Source organism: Lissotriton helveticus, chromosome 6 (assembly GCF_964261635.1).
Source record: "Lissotriton helveticus chromosome 6, aLisHel1.1, whole genome shotgun sequence".
NCBI classification, from domain to species: Eukaryota; Metazoa; Chordata; class Amphibia; order Caudata; family Salamandridae; genus Lissotriton; species Lissotriton helveticus.
The window spans coordinates 1,289,647,298-1,289,667,690 of NC_136067.1; the positions used below are offsets into that span (position 1 = coordinate 1,289,647,298).

At 44.0% G+C, this 20,393-nt stretch overlaps 1 protein-coding gene across 1 annotated transcript in view; it reads right to left on the reverse strand.

The window, feature by feature from the left end:
• The window catches only part of FBLN7 (fibulin 7), an 877,728-nt gene that overhangs the window by 458,026 nt on the left and 399,309 nt on the right, over nt 1-20,393 (reverse strand). The window contains exon 2 of the mRNA XM_078649036.1: nt 10,165-10,324. Within this exon, the coding sequence (XP_078505162.1) occupies nt 10,165-10,324 (160 nt within the window). The remainder of the gene's footprint in view (nt 1-10,164; nt 10,325-20,393) is intronic.

Genomic DNA, 20,393 nt, shown 5'->3' on the forward strand with positions numbered 1-20,393 from the left:
GTAGTGGGCGTTTCTAATAAACAAATTAGTACCCCAGTTACAGAACCCATGGAAGTCAAAATAGGCAATTTTAAAGAAATGCACAAATGTATTGTATGTGACTCTATTCCTGTAAATTTGTTAGGTAGGGATTTACTATGCAAAATGAATTGCACCATCTTTTGTACACCAAATGGTGTTGAAATTCAAACCCCAGATGAAGATGGAATTTATAAAATCATGTTAGCGAAACAAGAAACTGAAAAACAAATATTTACCATTGAAGACTTGCCAAAAGAATTACAACATACTGTAGATCCTAAAGTGTGGGATTTCACAGGAAAAGATGTAGATTTAATGGCAAATGTTGACCCAGTAAAAGAAGGTGCAGTTTATGCAAATATTCGACAGTACAAAATGAGCCCAGAAATAAAAGCAGGAGTTGCACTAAAGATAAAACGTCTGGTTGAAGCAGGAATTTTTCAGGAAATAATGAGCAGTCCATGTAATTCACCAATAATTGGCATCAAGAAACCAAGCGGAAAATACAGGGTTGTACAGGACCTCCGCAAAATTAATAAAATTGTCGTCCCATGTTGTCCAGTTGTGCCAAACCCTGCTGTGATTCTGTATCAAATACCATGGGCAGCAGGTTGGTTCACCGTAATTGACCTTTGCCACGCATTTTTCTCAATACCACTGCACCCGGATAGTAAGTATCTTTTCTCGTTCAAATTCGATGACCATATCTATGTTTGGAATCGTGTCGCTCAGGGGTACACAGAAAGTCCATCGATCTTTATTCAGATCCTGAAAAAATGTCTTGAATCTTTGATATTGCCCGGACAATCAGTCCTGGTGCAGTATATAGATGACCTACTGGTGGCATCTAAGAATCGAAAAGACTGTGTTACTGATACAATTGCTTTGCTGAATCACTTAGGAAAAGGTGGACACAAAGTATCACCTGAAAAATTGCAGTATTGTACCACAACAGTGAAATATCTGGGGCACCAGATAGAGAGAGGTGTCAGAAGGGTTACCTCTGAAAGAATCAGAATAATTCAAAACATGAATCTACCTCAAACACAGAAAGAAATCAGAATGTTTCTTGGAGTTGTAGGTTACTTCAGTCAATGGATTGTGGGATTTGCAGTCCTAGCAAAACCTTTGATACAAATGACAAAGAAAAGAGCAAAAGACCCAGCAGAATGGGATGATGAAAGCATGTCATCTTTTCTAAAGCTACGAGCTTGTCTGTGTTCAGCTCCAGCATTAGGGATGCCTGACTATACAAAAGATTTTACATTGTTTTGTGACACACGAGACAATTGTGCACTTTCAGTTCTGACTTAGACTCATAGTCTAATGAGACGACCTGTTGCATATTTTTCCTCTACTATGGATCCAGTGGCAGAAGCGTTGCCAGGATGTTTGAAAGCAGTAGCAGCAACTTGCATGTGTCTTGAGCAAAGTGAGTCCATTATTATGGGACATCCAGTAACAGTGTATGTCCCACATGCAGTTGTGATTTTGTTAACAAGGACTAAAACTCAGTATCTTCCACTGGATCCCGACCGAGACCAGGAAGACTCTCACCCAATCACTCGTCACCAGCCGACTGGACTACGGAAACGCCCTCTACGCCGGAACCACAGCCAAGCTACAGAAAAGACTCCAGCGCATCCAGAACGCCTCCGCCCGACTCATCCTGGATGTCCCCCGATGCAGCCACATCTCCAGCCACCTGAGGAACCTGCACTGGCTCCCCGTCGACAAGAGGATCACGTTTGGGCTCCTCACCCACGCACACAAGTCTCTCCACGACCTGGGCCCCAAGTACCTCAACGACCGCCTGACCTTCTACACGCCCACCCGCCAGCTACGGTCCACCAGCCTCGCCCTCGCAGCCGTACCACGCATCCGAAGAGCCACCGCCGGAGGAAGATCCTTCTCTTACCTGGCTGCCAAGACTTGGAACTCCCGCCCCATCCACCTTCGGCTGACCCAGGACCATCTCGCCTTCAGGAAACAACTCAAGACCTGGCTGTTCGAGCAGTAGCATACCCCTCCCCCCAAGCGCCTTGAGACCCTCCCGGGTGAGTAGTGCGCTATACAAATGGCATGATTGATTGATTGATTGAGTATCTAACACCTAGTCGGCTGACTAAGTAGGAACGAATTCTTGTAGGTGCAGAAAATGTGACAATTGCTAGATGTAATATTCTGAACCCAGCAACATTGTTGCCTGAATCACACTTTGCAGAAGTCAAAAATGAAATCGAACATAATTTTATTGATCTTACATAATATTGTACTAAACCACGCCCAGACAGTATCTAACACCTAGTCGGCTGACTAAGTAGGAACAAATTCTTGTAGGTGCAGAAAATGTGACATTGTTGCCTGAATCACACTTTGCAGAAGTCAAAAATGAAATCGAACATAATTTTATTGATCTTACAGAATATTGTACTAAACCACACCCAGACATAAGAGAAGAGCCACTCATAAATTCGGAACATGAGCTATTTGTAGATGGGTCATGTATGCGACATGAGGAAGGAGGTTTAAGTGCTGCTTATGCAGTTTGCACTCTATGGGGTCCAGTTGAAGCATCATATTTACCTGGAGTAAAATCTGCACAGGTAGCAGAATTAATTGCATTGACAAAAGCTTGTACATTTGGGAAAAATCTGAAAGTTACTATTTTTACTGATAGCCAATATGGCTATGGAGTTGTGCATGATTTTGGCCTACTCCGGATGCAAATAGAGTTTCTGACTTCATCAGGTACTCCAATTAAAAATGGAAATTTTGTGAAAGATTTACTAAAAGCAATCCAATTACCAGAAACAGTAGCTGTGGTCAAGTGTGCTGCTCACCAATCTGGCAATGACAAAGTGACAGCAGGTAACCTATATGCTGACCAACTAGCTCAATATTGTGCCAAAAATAAGATGGCAATAAACACGAAAGTTGAACCAAAATGAAACAGCTGCCAACTTATGTTGCTTGAGAGAGTGAAAACGTGGGAAGAAGTGAAAGATTTGCAAAATGATGCAGAACAGGAAGAGAAGGAAGAGTGGGCGAAAATAGGATGTCAGAGAAGGGCTGGAGATGGACTGGAGATGGTGTCATTGTTTACCTTGATGGGAGGCCTGTGTTGCCAAACTGTATGCTTGCTCCTATGGCTAGGAGGTATCATGGTGATTCTCATCTAGGACGAGACGCTATGATAAGGCTATTCAGACAAACTTGGTTCAATGCAAAGTTCAGGAACGTTGCACAGATTCTTTGCCATAGGTGTTTGGTGTGCCAACAAATGAATCCTGGCAAAAGAACTGTGGTATTGTCAGGAAAGATTGGAAGGGCAGAAGATCCTTTTATTCGACTTCAGATTGATTTCATTCACTTACCCCCTTGCAGAGGAATGAAGTACGTTCTAGTCATTGTCTGCCTATTTTCAAAATGGGTGGAAGCTTACCCTACACGTAGGAATGATAGCATCATAGTAGCCAAACTATTACTTAGAGAGCTCATACCACGTTTCAGTTTTCCAGTAACGATTGAATCAGACCGAGGAAGACATTTTAATAATGAAATAATTGGCCTAATCTGTGAAGCATTTAAAATTGAGCAAAAGCTGCACTGTGCATACCGCCCAGAGGCCTCTGGAGTGGTAGAACAACTGAATGGCACAATCAAATCAAGATTGGGAAAGATTTATGAATCAACTCGATTAGAATGGCCATATTCTTTACCTTGTGTCCTGATTGGACTCAGAAGCATTCCAGACAGAAAAACAGGCTTGAGTCCTCATGAAATACTCATGGGAAGAGCAATGAGGCAGGCATGGGAACCAGGACACAAGTTGATAAATATATCTGATTTAGTACTAGAGTACTGCAAAGTACTGGCTGACCAAGTGCGTTCTATCTCTCACCAGGTTGGGGAAGACACTGTCATCAGGCAAATAACTCCAGCACACGATCTGATTCCAGGTGACTGGGTTGTAATAAAAAAACATACACGAGAATCTTGCCGAGGTGGGGAAAACCAACACAAGTGATATTGGTTACCACTACAGCAGTAAAATATAAAGGAGTTCCGAATTGGATCCATGCGAGCCATACAAAAAGAGTGGCTCAACCTGACGAAACTGAAGCTGAAGGTTGTGCAGCTGAGGGGTCTCGAGAAAGTGATTCTGAAGTAGTTGATGATGAACAACCAAGCACCAGTCAGGATGAATGGATTCCAGTGATTGACAGTCCTGCAGATGTGTGAGTACCAGAAGCCAAACCTACTTAGATAGACAGGGTGATAGTGAGGATGAGTCAGAAATAGAAGAATGTACTCAGATTACACAAATAAAAGCCAAAAGTAATTCTGGGCAGGAACAGATAAGGAAAGATCAATATACTCAGACATTCCAAATACCTGCACAGTTCCAGAGTCTGAGAAAGGACAGATAGGTAAAAGGGCGAAGGCTCAGGAAGAAGAAGAGCAAGAGATCGAGATACCTGAGTAGGACCAGATAGATGTAGATAAATGTGTTAAGGAAGAAGAAAACAAACCAAATCAAAGTCAATTACTGCATACACCTGAACAAGGTCAGATTAGCATCCAGGCAGAAGAAACAGAAGAAAGACCTGGACCAAGTCAGATAGAGAGGGATACAGATGATGAAGATACACAAACTGTGCCACAACTGAATGACAACAAAAGAACAATTGAAGAAAAACAAAGCATAGAGCCAGCTAAAAGACTCAGAAAGGGAGATAATTGGCCTTGTTTTGTCAAGAAACTAAAATTTCATCTTAAATCAATAAATGAAGAACCAGAACAAGTAAATGAGATATCAAGTAAAACTGGGTTTACTACAGAACAACCGAAAAGAAAAAGTCCACGATTAAAAAGGCTGAATAATAAATTCAGAGGACCTGAATGGACCCATGTCATTCTTGAAGATCTTGAAAAATTAGAACTGAGTGACGAAGAAGATGATGAATTAATTGATGAACTAACAGACGAAGAAGTAAGACCAACTTTAAAATTCACAGGTTGAAATTCTGTGAAAAGGTCTCAAAGAGGGGCTAAGTCTCCTTAATTGAAAAATGGCTGATCATACTGTTAATGGTAAACCGAAAAGAAATTGCTTAAAAACATGCTATAGAATATGCACATTTAGTGTAGTAATAATACTCATAGTATGGTTAGGATTGACAGTAGCTATTCCTTATCTAATGAGTAAAAGTGAAAAGAATGACATTAACATTCATGAGACGGTAGATGCACCTGAAAAATTAGATACACATGGGAAAATAGATAATGTTAGGCAGCAAAGAATAGAAGTAGAAGCATCAGATGAGGAAGGATTGCATTACGATAAAGTTAGAAATAGAACACATTTGATTGTATTCGCAAATCTGTTAGTACACTATGTAGAGGTAATGGAAATAAGTGATTGCTACGTATGTATGAAGCTACCATTGTCTGTAGCGGAAGGCATCACTTATCATCATTTGCCCCTGACTTATGGTATTTCGTGTAGTATTTTAGCTAGTTTATTTTACAAGAAAGGACCCTTACAATATATTATTATTATTTATATGTGATTTTCTCTGAACTTCCAACTCATAGTAACCTGAATCCTGTACATAGTAAAGGTAACATAGCTCGTTATATGGGAGAATATTTTCTAACAATAGATATAGCCGAAGCACACAAGAATAATTCAACATGCATTTTACATGAAGAAGAGAAGATATTTTTGAATTTAGTTGATAAAAGGAGAGAGGATTTCCAAAGAAAAGCTACAGAAAAGAAACGAAAAATACCTAAATGGGCAGAAGATAAAGAATACACCTTGAATGGCATAACTCATGCTGGTATGTTGCAGGACTTTGAAAAGAAAGGAAAATTCTGTCTCCACAGGGAGAGAACGAGTTATTATAACAATATATTCATTGGTTCTAGTGAATATGAACACAATTATAAAGTAATTGAGGGTTGGGGTTTCAAAGATGGAACTGAACCGGTGTTTCCTGGAATTTATTATATATGTGGGAACAAAGCGTATTACAAATTGCCTGATCATTGGTATGGGAGTTGCTATTTTGGAATAGTATTCCCAAAAGTATACCATATAAATAGAATCACTGGAATCAATGAAGATACTAATGGACTAAAACGTAGTAAAAGAGCTAGTATAGCAGAAATTGTAGGTGACATATTTAGTGCATTGATACCTTCAGTAGGAGTGGTTTTAAATACTCAAAGAATTTGCAAATTATCGACAGTGGTAGATCGCTTATCGACAGACACTGCTGGAGGTTTCTTAATGATTACTACAGTACTAGTTGCGGTAAGATCAATGGTTTTACAAAATCGACTAGCTCTTGATACATTGTTGGCAAAAGAGGGCGGAGTCTGCAGAATGCTGAAAGCGCAACATTGTTGTACTACATACCTGACAAAAGTGTAGAACTGAAAGGGTATGTAAGGAATATTACATATTTAGAAAAGGAACTTAAACCACTGGAGGTTAATAGTGCATGGAAGAGATTAACAGATGGTCTCTTCTCTATAGGTAGTTGGTTTTCTAATGTAGGGAAAAGTTTTGTAGGGAAAATACTGATGCCAATGGTGGGAATAGCCTTAATGATTTTAGGGATAATAATTTGTTGTAGATGTTGTAAGCATAAAAAGACATATGCAATAAATAAAAAAGGAAAGAAAAGAAATATCAACGAAATAAAATTAGAAAAATATAATAGACATTTATACAAAAAGGTGAAAGACCTCCATATGAAGAATGAAAAGAATATTAACAACAGTTTGAAGAAATTGAGATGGGTGAAGTGTAAAAGTTGGCATCTGTTTCATTAGCTAGTGATGATATAAAATATCATCAAAGAGGGGATTGATGGATTTAGGTTTCACACGTAAAGTGACTTGCTTGTACTCAACCCTCTCGATAATAATATTAATGTACTAACTAACATGTTTTGTCTTATTAATATTGCATTACATGACATATTAGGCATCTAGGGGAAGCTTGCCAATGTACTTTTACTAACTATAATCCGCATGCACTAAAATGGCTGCTGCTACGCGGGATTTTCTACTGCGCATGCGCCTGTCATGCCCACGTGATATGCTTGGTGGGAAAACTTCTGCTTCTGCGCAATAGAACTAAGATGGCCGTTATGTGTCCTAACGTGCAAGAAGCTTGCATCGCTGCTTTGCTAAGCTGTTTGTTTTCGCTTAATATTTAATGCAATAGTATAAAATATAATAATGGGAATAGAGTAGAAAGAAGTGGTATGCAGTGCATTCATGTATTCAGTGTCTCTGAAACTGTTTATTTTCTATTTTTACATGTTATAAAATGTGCCTAAATGTTTTGCTGAACTCCATCTTTGGAGAAACTGCGCCTGCGCAACAAGTCTTGAAGCCACGGAAGCTGTAGCCTTGAATCTAAGCCAAGACGGACATGGAAGGCAGAGAAGAGTGAACTCCTTGCCTTGCCAGAGGAAGCTGAATTGATTAAAATGTTTAAAATGATTATTGATACATTACACTACAGGGCGGAATAAAAGAACATGGGTAGATAAAGTTATGCGAGGGAACGACTTGAATACATGATTGACAAGTTGCTTCAAGAAAATATGTTGTGATGGGTACTCCTCGTTCTTGTCCAATAAAATTGTGGGATTCACACATTTGCAACATTTGGGGGTGGTACACTGACCTGAAAAATAGAATAACTAGGATAGGCCTAGCTAGCTAGATTGTCCGACTTGCCCGAATAGCTGACCTGTCACTGACCCAATGCACTCAATAGGTGATCGAGAGCAGGGTTGCTGGCGGAGCACTCTGTCAGAAGAATCTATAACCCAATCGGGGTTATGGGAAGGAGATCGCTGACCCAATCGGGGTTCGACTGTTAGCTGCAGAGAGGGTTTACAACGCTGGCGTTTTGAACTTAAGCTGCGGTGCAAGTCTTAGCCTGTGGTGGTTCTGTCCTGATCCAATTTGGTCCGTATCCTGTCCTGGTTCTGAATCTGGCTTGCACCTGTTCTTTTCTGCTGGCACCTGTACTTGGGATTCTATTTCTTGTCTCAGCCTATGACCAGGGTTGGCCATCACACCATTCTAGGTAACTATTAAGTGTGGGTTTGTCATTGTACTGTTTTCCCTTTCTCTTACCCGCCCTCTGTTCAAATGCTTAACGACATTTTCTCTCCAAGTTTAATCGCAATGTTATGTTTTAAATCTGCATTAGTCTTAACAGACTTAAGAAGCTAAATTGAGTTAATGTTTATTATTTAGATAAAGATTTTAAACCTTTCCCGAGTTTGTGGTTATTCATGAAATGCTAAATATTATTATTTGCTACCTATTTTCTCTTTAACTCCCTTGATCCTTTAGGACTATAGGTATCGGTGACTTGGATTGGTAAGATAAATGGTATGAAATCCAAATGGTAAAATCTCCAATTGATTGTGTGTAGGTTTACCTGTTTAATATATACATAGATATATGGGCCCAGGTGAGTATATTGAGCAGGTGAGCCCGCGCTCTATCAATAGCATGCACCAAAGTAGGACGGCACACTTGTGGCACTATGACTTCCACTCAAAGATGTTGCAGGTTTCTAAGCGTACCTGTGTATATGTGGGTACCTTAAATTTAGAAATCAGCCACCTGACGAGTTTGGAAACTTCTAGGTGAAATTTCAATTTTTTCTGAATCTGGTCCTACTTGATTTGTCGGTATATCATGATGTCCAAACTGAAAACAAATTGATTTTTAGAGCACCTAAATACCTCTTTGAACCATAACTTTTTAATTCAGCCTGGTAAGGTATATTCTCACATCAGAATTCAGTTTCGAATGAGGAGCGGCTGATGTATGTAATCGAGTGATTACAAATCAGAGCTCACTCTTTCTCATCTACAACTAAAACGTCTTCTGGATCAAAACAAGGTTCACAGCATCTCTTCCGGTTTTGGATCAGCAGCGCAGCAAGACCATAGTGTGGAGCAAGGAAATGCTCCCTGTAGAGCAGGGGTTCCTAACCTGTGATCTGTGGACCCCTGAGAGTCCTAAATGTTTCTCAGGGGTCCGTGACTGTTTAGAAAATTAAATGACGCTAAGATTAATAAAGTGTATATCAATAAAGAAGCAAACTTAAACATGTCAAAACAATCTGTAAGTGTGAACGAGTTTGAAATTGGAGGCTAAAAATTAAGTTAATTCGCTGGAGCAGAGCAAGGACAGCAAGCAGAATATACAGATGATGGGTGGCCTCGATTGACACACCAAGAAAAAGAGAGCATGCATTAGGAACCAAAAAGACAATCTATTATGCTACAGTTTAGCAGAATTCTTCAGCTTTAAGATTTAAAAGGCACTTTTTTTTAAAAAGCTCTGACTTCCCCATAACAATTAAAATTTTGATTTTTCTTGTGAATGCAATAACATATTTCAATATTTGTGTATTTACTTGATGTGCAGGTACATCTGTATTTGTTGTAGTGTTTTGAGGTTCAAGTAATAAAATTACTTAGGCTGGAAATCTGTGGCTCCAATAATTATTCAGTGGGGGTTCTCGTTTTCCAGTAATCGTGTAGTCGGGGTGTACAGAAGTCAAAAGTTTAAGAATCTCTGCCCTAAAGCCTCATTGGACAGTGAAAGAGTAAATGACAGTGATGATTTAGATGCAATGGTCCCCTCATACACTAGGGTCCCAGTGCCATTCCACATATTGCTCCAATGTTGTGTACACCTCTTTCATGTAATCATATGCACGCCACAAACTATCAAGATGATTTCACGTGCTTTTCGACAGGAAACACAGAACTGCACAAAATAGCGAATGGGTGTTGTTAAATTCAGTAAAATAAAGATTATGAGTCCTTGTTGTAATGTTCATGTAGTATATTTATTCTTGAGATTAGATAGAAGGTACATCATTCAGGTAGGAATGTAATATGGTAAGAAACCCCACCGGGAGCAGATAACTTCCTGCTCAGCCTCCAGGTAACTGATAAATCCCTTGAACAGCAACAGGTAGAATCCTGGATGACATCACAGAGACATCACATAGACAAGCAGACACTAACACTAAGGAGGAACAAAGAGAGAGGAAGAGCAGGATATAACAGGTGTGCCTACCTGTTGGTGGTTCAGGGACTGCCTTGGTCACAGAATTCTGTATGGTAGCCAGCCTGTTCTTCATAATGCGGACTCCTTCTGCAAACCGAGTTTCTTGTCCCTTCAAGAACTGCTGCATTTGGCGGATAGCAGCCAGGAGCTGTTGCTTGTTGAGGCAGTTCTGTGTACAAAAATAAAAAACAGCTGTTTTAACACTCAGCTAACTTCTGCTGTTTCCCTAAATTCAGGAAACTTTCACCGTAGCAATGTGCAAACATTGTTTAAAATGTTGCTTTTCTTAAAGCGTCGGGCAGAACAGAGATCATGCTGACCCCTCGAGTTCTCCTTTTCTGGCGCTGATTGTGAGGTTGTTGGAATTCAGAGGGGCATATTTACAAAGGGGATATTGCCACCAGTCCACAACATCACTTTTAGCAACGTTCTGGTAGCAATATGCCCATTTCTATATTTACAAAGCAGCGTTAAGCCACTTTTTATGGCTTACCGCCGCCTTGAAAATAAGCCCCATTTACACGCATCACTTAGTGTGAAAGGGGCATGCCATGAGTGTTGCTGTTGGTGTTCCACAGCAACACCCATTACTTTTGACACTGCCCCAGAATTACAAGTCAGTGTAAATCTGAGGCAGGCGTTAGAAAGCGGAAACGAGGAAAAATACTTTTATTTCTCTGCATTTTTACTTTTTCTATGTGTGCTGCATTCTACAGCACACATAAGAAAGAGCAAAATGTCATTAATGGTTGTTTATGTGCAGGAAGGTGTTCTTTCTGCACATAAACAATGATGATTTGCTACTTCTATGTGTGCTCTGCAGCACACATAGAAGTCACAAATTATCATCAGTGATTGGATTGCTTATGTGCAGCGTCACCTTCCTGTACATGAACAAGTATTACCCGCAACGCAGGCACCCTTGCACTATGGTGCCAGGATTCAACGATGCCTGCGTTCTCACTTGGCAGCTAAATTGAGCTTCAGCGCCCAGGGAAAACACAGGGGTGAGGTGTATTCTTGTGAAAATGGCGCATCCCTGCGATTTGAAAATGTCTGAGCACTGCGCTGCCAACTTTGGCACAGCTCTTCGCTCTGACATTTTCCCGTAAATATGCCCTAGACTAGATTCTCTTTACTACAGACATCAAATGCCAATATCTTTGGGTGAGGTATTTTCTGGGTGTTGGAAATCACATTTGTTATTTATCTTCATTTTATGCCTATTCTAATAGTGCTATTTCTCTGATGAATTTTGCTACAGTGCCTCTGGCAAAATCTGTAATGGAAATCGGGAGGGGGTGATAGTTATCAAAGATTTTGGATTTTCAATCACCGTACAAAGGGGTCGATTAGGATGGCGGTGAATCCGCATCCTCTGGGCCGGTGGAAGCCACCGCCGGCCCGGAGGATGCGGATTCACCGCCGCAGTCCCTGACAACACCACCCGCCAGATTAGGATGGCGGTGGGATCAGCGGCGGACGGCAGGTCCATCCGCCGCTGATCCGCGGGGTGTAGACCGCTATTTGGTGGCGGTGTCTGCAAGACACCGCCAGCCAAATTAGGAAGCGTGTGTAAACATGCTTTTCCGCGGCTGTTTTTCTGACGTGGAAAAGCATGTGGACCTTTGCTTCTGGGGGGCCCTTGCGGGCCCCCAGGGTGAAGGGGGGGTGGGGGTGCACATGGAGGGTACCTATGGTACTCCCCTGCATTTGCATGCACAAAGCGGCAGGCACCAGGCGGTGCCTGCCGCTTTGTGCATGCAAATGCAATGCATGCATTTTTCACATTGCGGCGGGTGCTGCTTGAAGCTGCACCCGCCGCAATGTTAAAGATACAGGATGTGACCGCCAGGGTGGCGGTCACATCCTAATTGGCATGGAGGGAACGCCGCTGCCCTTGCGGATGGTCCCTCCACCTCGGGGGTGGCGGACGGACGCAAGTCCATCCGCCATCCTAATCGACCACAATGTTCTGACTGTGCTGGAATCGGGAATTTCGCTTGTCTCCTAAACACGGCCCAAGGGTGCTATATTATGAAAATAATGAAAGAGAGGGATAGCGAGGGAGTCACCCTGCAAAGAAAGGCTGATGAAGGAGGTGGATTGGGACTAACAGACAGATAGAAGCATAACCAGATATAATAATTGACAGTTATATTTATGTTATTCAGAGAAAACAAGTTGCCATGGGTCCTATGGCTCGCAAAGCTAAGGATCCTGTACCAGAGTAGATGTTGCCTAATGTTATGTCAAGGGTCCACCCCTCCATTATGAACCCCGGGAGAAGGGTGTTCTCTTGTGTTTGACCCGTTAGATGTGTGGTGGGTGGTTTGGCCCGTCGCGAGACACAGGAAGTAAAAAAAAAAAAAAACTGGGACTGGTGGAGAGGGTCCTCAGCAATACCCAACACAGTAATGTGTATGCCTGATCTTTTCCCCACAATAAATTGGTGATGAGTGGGTTTCACTCACTCACGCATGTTCCTGCCCTGGCACCGTTCTTGCTGCGTCTCCGCTGGGGTCCGGGAGCATCTGCGACTGGACGCAAAACCTGCATCTGCCTGTGAAGTAGGGTGGAGCGTCCCCTACAGCCCATGTCAGAGCCTGCTCCTGTGTCACAGCTTGCTCCTGTGAAACCATCTACAAGGGATTGCGAAGCATCCTCAAATCCTTTGCTGCACGTGCTGAGGCCTACTCCCCCTGTGCTGCTGCATTTGCTATCCACACGCACTGCCCCTCGTTGTGCACGCAGATGCTTCAGTGTCCTAGAGGGGAGCAGCGTGTCCTACATCACTCGACTGGCCTCCTGCTGCTGTGGTGCCCACGGAGCCTGGCTTCACTCTGGATCTCTTCTTGCACCATGGGCTACGTCTGGCTGCTTTCCAGTCCTGTTTTTCCTGGGAAAGATGCCTGAAAGGGGTACATGCTTCTCCTCTACAGCTCTATTCTGCCTTGGATTTTAGAGGCCTGTAGACATACCATGCCACTGGTCCACTCCCTGGCTCTGTTGTGATTACCCAGGCATGGAACATTTCTTACCTGCCTGTCTACCTCTCATCAGACTGCCTGGTGAGTCATTTGATGTGCACTTACCACCTCCTGCCTACACCTGTAGCGAACCTCCCATTGTCCCTGCTGGGACATGTGTCTAAAACCATAGGACCATTCCACGGCTACGCTTGGTGCCCATTCTTTTCACTTCTCCACCAGTTCACAACTAATTCTCCCCAACTACCTCATTGCTCGCGTTGACCTTTATTCACCCAGATCAGTCCGTTGACCCCTGTGACATTTATACCAGGTTGCGACGACCATCATTATGGCCTCCATACCTGCTCTGGAACCGTTTGTGGTGGATGGCCCCCCACCCGCTCATGAAGCGAGATGGAAGGATTGGGTTGAGCAGCTGGAGGCCTATTTTGCCAGGGATGGTCTGGAGAATTATCAAAGATGCCCTATGCTGCTACATTTGGAAGGGGCCGCAATTCACAAACTGGGAAAATCTGTTATTGAGGCTGGCCTTCCATTCACCTATGCTATGTTATAATAGGCTTTGGCTGCTCACTTTGAACCCCTTGCAAATCCCGACTATGATTTGGCCAGCACCTGCACTTTGTCTAATGCTGATGATGAGATTTGTGCACAATTCATACAGGGCTGCTCCTTAGTCAAGCTCAGAGAGAACATTCTTCAAGTTCCCAGGATGTCCATGGCCGAAATACTGACTATGGGTCGCTCCAAAGAATTCTCTAAAGTGCGTGCTGCACACATGGAAATGGCTCTACAACGCCAAGTAAAAACAGAACCTGTTAATGCAGTAGATAGGGACAAAAGGAAACACCACCCCATATCTTACTCAACTCCTTAGAGGTTTTATGGACGTGGAGGATTATATCCACACCAAGGACCATGCCCTGCTCACAGAAAACGATGTTGGGCATGCAATAAGTCTAACCACTTTGTCAAGGTTTGCCAGTCTTCGGCAACCAAAAAGGGGCAGAGACCCAAAATAATCAAATAATTGCAGTCCCCCACTATGCCAGAATATGAAGAAGACATGGATGATGATGATGATGATGACCCAGAAGGAACCGTTCATGTCATCTATACACTCCAACCTGGTGGACATCTGCGGAGGCGTATTCCCAAATGCAACATTCTCCTGGCAGGCCATCAGATAACAGCGTTAATCGACATGGGAGCGTCAATCAATATTATGGCACAAGATGTCCTTAAGACGCTCCCTTTTCAACCGGTCTTACAACCCACCTCCACCCAGGTTTTTGCATATAGATCATCCATGCCGCTCTATCTAGCAGGAGTCTTCACGAGCGAAATCGCCCATGATTCTCATTTGATGACAACCAAGGTATATGTAACCAAAGATGGTTGAGGGATGCTGTTAAGCTGCCGGATCGAAGAGTGCCTTCAACTTGTTGCATTTGCCTTTAGCATCCATTTGGGAAACATGGATGACCTGGTTGCTGAGTTTGCATCCCTGTTCGAAAGCATAAGTTTCTCTAAACAAAGAGAGAGGGACCCAACAACCAAAGGGGTAGGGTACCAACAAAGAGAAAAGTCTGAAAAGAGGTCCCCTTTGGGTAAATGCCACACACCAAGGAGGAAGAGGCCTTTGTTGCTTATTTTTCAAAGAGTAAATGTCATGAAGGACACAGCATTTTGAGGTAACATGCTACTTGGGAAAAGTTTTCATTGTGGGGTGGCTAGTTTCCACGGAATGGCTGGATATTTTAGGGCGCTCATGTGGGTTTTGGTGGGTTCATTTGGCATCAGAGCAGACAGCTGAACCCATTTGGGGGCGGTTACTCTTGGACATTAAGATGGATTCGGTGGCCAGTGAGGCCTGTTTAACATAGTGATACAGCCACACGATTGCGGATCATGGGTGATTTGGGGTACATGGGAGCACCAGATCAGACAGCTGGACATGTTTTGGGGGCTGTCATCTTAGGACATTGAGATCAATCCTGTGGCCATGGAGGCCTGGTTATGGTTGTGATAAAGCAAACACAAATGGGGATCATAGGTGATTTGGTGTACATTGGGCACCAGAGCAGACAGCTGGACCCCAGTCGGGGCCTGTCAATATGGGGCAGTGAAAGGGAGCCTGAGGCCATGGCGGCCTGGTTACTAATGGCGAGAGAGCAAACACGTTTAGTTCCAAGGGTTGACAGAGAACGCTAAGCATGCTTGAGGAGCTCAGAGTTGACCTTTGGGTACCATTGGCAACATAGAAGACAAGTGGCCCAGTACGGCACTAGCACATGCTTGAGGAGCTCAGAGTTGACCTTTGGGGTAAAATTGGCAACCTAAAGATACGTGGCCCAGAGCGGCACTAGCACATGCTTGAGGAACTCAGAGTTGACCTTTGTGGTACCATTTGCAACTTTGTAGACAAATGGCCCAGAAAGGCTTTGGCACTGGTTCCGAGGGCTGCTAGAGGTTGCTGGGCATGCTCGAGGAGCTCAGAGTTGACCTTTGGGGTACCATTGCCAACATAGAAGACAGGTGGCCCAGAACGGCACTACCGCATGCTAGAGGAGTTCGAATTGACCTTTGGGGTACCCTTGGCAACATATAAGACAAGTGGCCCAGAATGGCACTGGCACCCAGGGGCATCAACATTGATACTGTGGCCAAGGAGACCCTGTTCTCTGATGGTGATTAGAGCTGACAAGCTTGTTACGTGGACTGCCAGAAGAGGCTGGACAGTTATGGGAGGTCATGGGTGAACCTAGGGAGTAGTTGACAGCATAGACGACAGCCTGATCAGCACGCCACAGTCATTCCTGGGGTATGACATTGAGTTTGTGCCCATGGAGGTCCTGTGTACGGATAGGGATTGGAGAAGAGAGTTCCAGTTCCGTGGACTGCCAGAGGAGGCTGGACAGTGCTGGGAGCTCAGGGGCACACTTAGAGTACTTTTGGCAACAAGGAAAGCAGCTGGACCCAGTACTGTGCTGGCTCTCTTGGGCATTGTAATTGATTATGTGGCCAAGGGGGCATACTTAGCAAGGGGATAGATCTACCAAGCCCGTATCCATGGGCTACCAGAAGGTGCTGGACAGTGTTTGGAATAGCTAGGGCCTGGCTTATGGGCCCATTACAAAAAGGGAGGGCAGTGGATCCCCGTGCGGGGCGGTCATTCGCGGGCAGTGAGGGTGTTTATGGGGCATGGAGGCCAGCTATTTTTTGTTGGAAAGACAACTAACTAGGCGGTGATATGTGGCACAGCATTGAGGCGGGTCGCCATGCGGGTTGCACACGAGCCCTGTAATGAGGGATGTGGTTTCGGGGGTGATTACATGACACAAAAGTTGTCAGTTCACAATATCACAACGGGGGCAGTCGGGACCCAACAGTGTATAACGTATGTGTGGGGGCTGAATTTGTTGCAGTGTTAGTATGTGCAGGTTGAAATTCAAGGGCATGTTAACAGCGTGCCATGCGACGGGGGAGGGCTAGGACATCGCAGATGCTTTCTCCGGCTCACAGTGGGGTGAAATCCAGTAAGATTTACACAGCTATAAGGCTTGAGGTGATGTCCTGCTTAGCAGGGAGAAAGGGAGACAAAAGACCAGAGTGAGGAATGAAGATGGGGTACAGTTTCTTTGGCAGCCGTTTGAACAGGGATAATGTCTAGTACGTGGGACAGCAGAAAAGTCCGCAGCCAAGGGTAGTTTTGGGCAGGGATATTCCCCGATGACAGACAAGTGGGGTACAGGTTTTCGGGGGTTGGGGTGGGGGTGGGGAATTTTAGGAGTGGGATCCCCTCTTTGATGCCGGAGACTGTGCCCTAGGTACAGAGGCTATTCAATAAGTTGCACGTGTGTGGCTCTAGAGAACACTATAGGTGTTGTTCTTGTCCCTCACATCTGGGAGGTTTTGGGGGGCTTTTTTTAGGACATGAATTGTTCTGTTTAAAGGGGTAAGTTAAGGGGAAGCCGCCTGAGGGCAGCAGACATACAGATATTCGCAAGTATACGACAGATCAGAGAGGTCTTGGCAGGGCTGTAGGGCGTTGGTATCTAGCTTAATGTTGCCCTGAGACGTGTGTCGCTTCCCAGTGAGAAGTGTGGCACCAGGATTAGGTTGTTATGTCACAATGGTGGGCAAAGGGACGACTTTTCAACTGTTCTCTGTACTGCTGGGGAGCTTCAGACACACTAGGTCTTGAGAGGCTTGCCATGGGGTCGGAGCATGGCGGACATGAGGTCTTGGGGAGAAAGACAACAAATGCGGTTAGCAATGTGCACAGGTCAGGGAGGAAGTGTTGCTAAGATATTTCTTTTCCTAAAATGTTATTGTTGTTTTTCAGGTTCGGCTCTAGTTGGAGGTCTCCGGTGTGTCTGTTTCGATAATGGAGGATTCATTAGTCATATGGGAAGACCGGCAAGCAATGAGGTGCAGATTCGGGGTCTCTTGAGATCCCCTCCGTATTGTTTTCACATGGGATCATATAGGAGAAGGGGATTGGGGGGGAGGTAGCTGCTACCCTCTTAGGATAGGTTATTAGTGGCTGGGGATAGATGTCAGGAATTTATAATACAGGCGAGTTAAGCCAATGGTCATGCGGATTGCTAGTTCTGGCCGTGCTGGGTGTGGCATGGGGGCTGTACAGATGGAGGCAATAGGAAGGCAAGGAAAGGGTCTATGGTGTCAGGACGTCTTTTCACGAAGATCATGGGGCTGGTTTTATCATATGACTCTGTGGTATTTTTAGGGGGTTTACGTTGTTTCCTTTTCCGCATGGGTCGGATTGTGTCAGGTGCAGGTTTCCCTTGTGAACGCTCTGTCAGTACCTAGGTTTTTGGGGGGCAGAAAAAGGGGTAGCCCCCCCTTTTCTGGGTGGCGGTTGTCAGTCAAGTTGGCATGTTTTAGCCAAGTTTATTCGGTATTGACAGAGGCAATCCAGGCTGAAAGGGAATGGGTAGACAAGTTCACGAGGTAGGATCTTTAAGGTGCTTTAGGAAGTTAGGTTAGTTACAGGTTAATAGTCATAAAGGTTAAGGTTAAAAGGTCAAAGGTCAAAGGGTAAAGTTCAAAAGTCAAAGGTTAAAAGGTCATAGTAGGGGGTACTGAATTGCAGCTTTAAAATGTTCTGTGGGGGAACCTTAGGGGTGGACGTAGGGTTTCATAGGCAACAGTTTGTATAGTGAGGTTGTAGTTTTGTAAGGCATCAGGCCAAGGGTTTTTTAATTATGATGTGCACCTGTTTCAATAAAAGCAGCCTTTTTCACACTATTGCGGTGTCAGTGGTCTGTGCTGCTCCCAATATTTCTCAAACCGTAATTTAGCAACCACTGTGACTCCGGCCAGGCAGGTGTACAGCATTGCTGTGCGCAACTAATGCTCAGGGCTCTCTAAACAACTAAGGGTCTCGTGCAAGCTGACGTGCTCCTTCTTGCTAATGCAGTCATGAAATATGTATTTTGCAATCGACTTTCTAAGTAACTGCAAACTTGCAAATGGACATGCCTGTGTTTCAATAAGACTGCAAATAAACAGGGTGCCTGACACCTTTCAAAGCTGAATGCCTATAATATGAAAATTATCAGGGAAGGTTTGTTGAACCTGGAGTCACTGGATGTCAGGGACCGGTATTTTAATTAAAAAACACAGGAACGTGGGCGCCATGTTTAAAGTAAACATGGCGCCCATCAACATAAAAGTGATGAAAAAGCATGAATGCTGGTGCTGTGCTCAAGCAAAGCGATGCGCCAGTCCACATAAAAGTGATAAAAAAAACATGAAAGCGGGCACGATGCTCAAAGTGGGGTGTCCGTTCACATAATAGTGATTAAAAAAAATATAAAAGTACAACATTCAAACGTGAAAGCACAAAATTAGACAACTCAGACACGTAAAAAGACCCACAGAGTAAGTAAACTGTAGTTGGTAGGAGCTGCTTCCCAGAAAACTGAAGTGATGTATCTGGAGCAAAACCTATAAGAAGCCAAGAAAGAAGAGTAACACAGCAGTGAACCAATGGCAAGCAGCAGGCGAGATTGCACTTCGTACACAGATTACACCAGGTCTTCCAGACAGCGCAGGCGCTCTGCCTAGGCTCGACCTAAAAAACGATGTATTTAATTAGAAAACAATAATTATAAATTGAATATAACCATTATTTTCTACAGTAGTATGGTGCAGTACCTGAGAGTGGACAAATGTGGGACTGGACTTCATCCAAGTTGGGCTTGAGTACACTGTTTTGGCTTACTCTTTTGTGGGTGGGTGTTTGTATATGCATGGCCAAACACAGAACCCTAACTTCTCCTTCCTAAACCCCTCCTAACGCTTCCCTAATCTCCTCTAATTTAGTAACAAGTATTCCCCTTGGTCTGGTAACTCCCACAGGTTTCTTCTACATTGATGACTAAAACATATACCTACTTGTACAGAGACCTTGGCAACCAGGGCAGTGAACCCCACATTGGAAAGATGCACGAGGTGGAGGTATCCACATGTAAGTTTATTATTAGCAGGGGTGGTTCACTGTAATGAGCGTGGGGCCACACCCCTGACCCCCATGTCCTGCAGCCTCTTTTTTCATGTATAAGGTTATTCCCCTAACTTTAGAGATAGCCATGTCTCCTATTGACCAAGGCAGTCAGGTATTTTTCACAGGCACTTATGCTAGCTAGCATGTGCCTGCTGTCGCATTTTTTACAGGGCTTACCTTTTGTCAGTCTTGACCCTTGGAGGCCTTCCAAGCAGTAGGGTCACACGCCCAATTGAGCACAAGCTTCTGATCTGTGCTTCACCAGGCAGTGTGTCAACCAGTGAGTTTGCATACCTCCCTTTCCCATCTCGTCAGAGGGTGGGAACAGCAAGTCTCATTGATCCCACCTCTCACAAGATGGTAAAGGAGTGGTGTTCACAAGAGGCTGCCTCATCACATGAATGACTGATCTAAGTGGATTCAGCAGTGCGCTGATTTTAATTACCGGGCCCCCGAACCCCCAGGCGTCTTGGACTACGAGTCCCTGCCCTGCACTCGCTCCTCTGGATAGTGCTGCACAAGCCAACAGTATTTAAAAGAGAAAAAAATGCAGCTGTTATTCATCATAACACGTGTGTGAACTGCTTGACGAACATTCATCAAGGGGAGGATATTGGAAAATAACATCTTTGGTGTGTAGGAATCTAGAACCCTAGTGTAATTTTCCCGATTCATGCCCATATATAGGTATACATTACACAATCCTTATA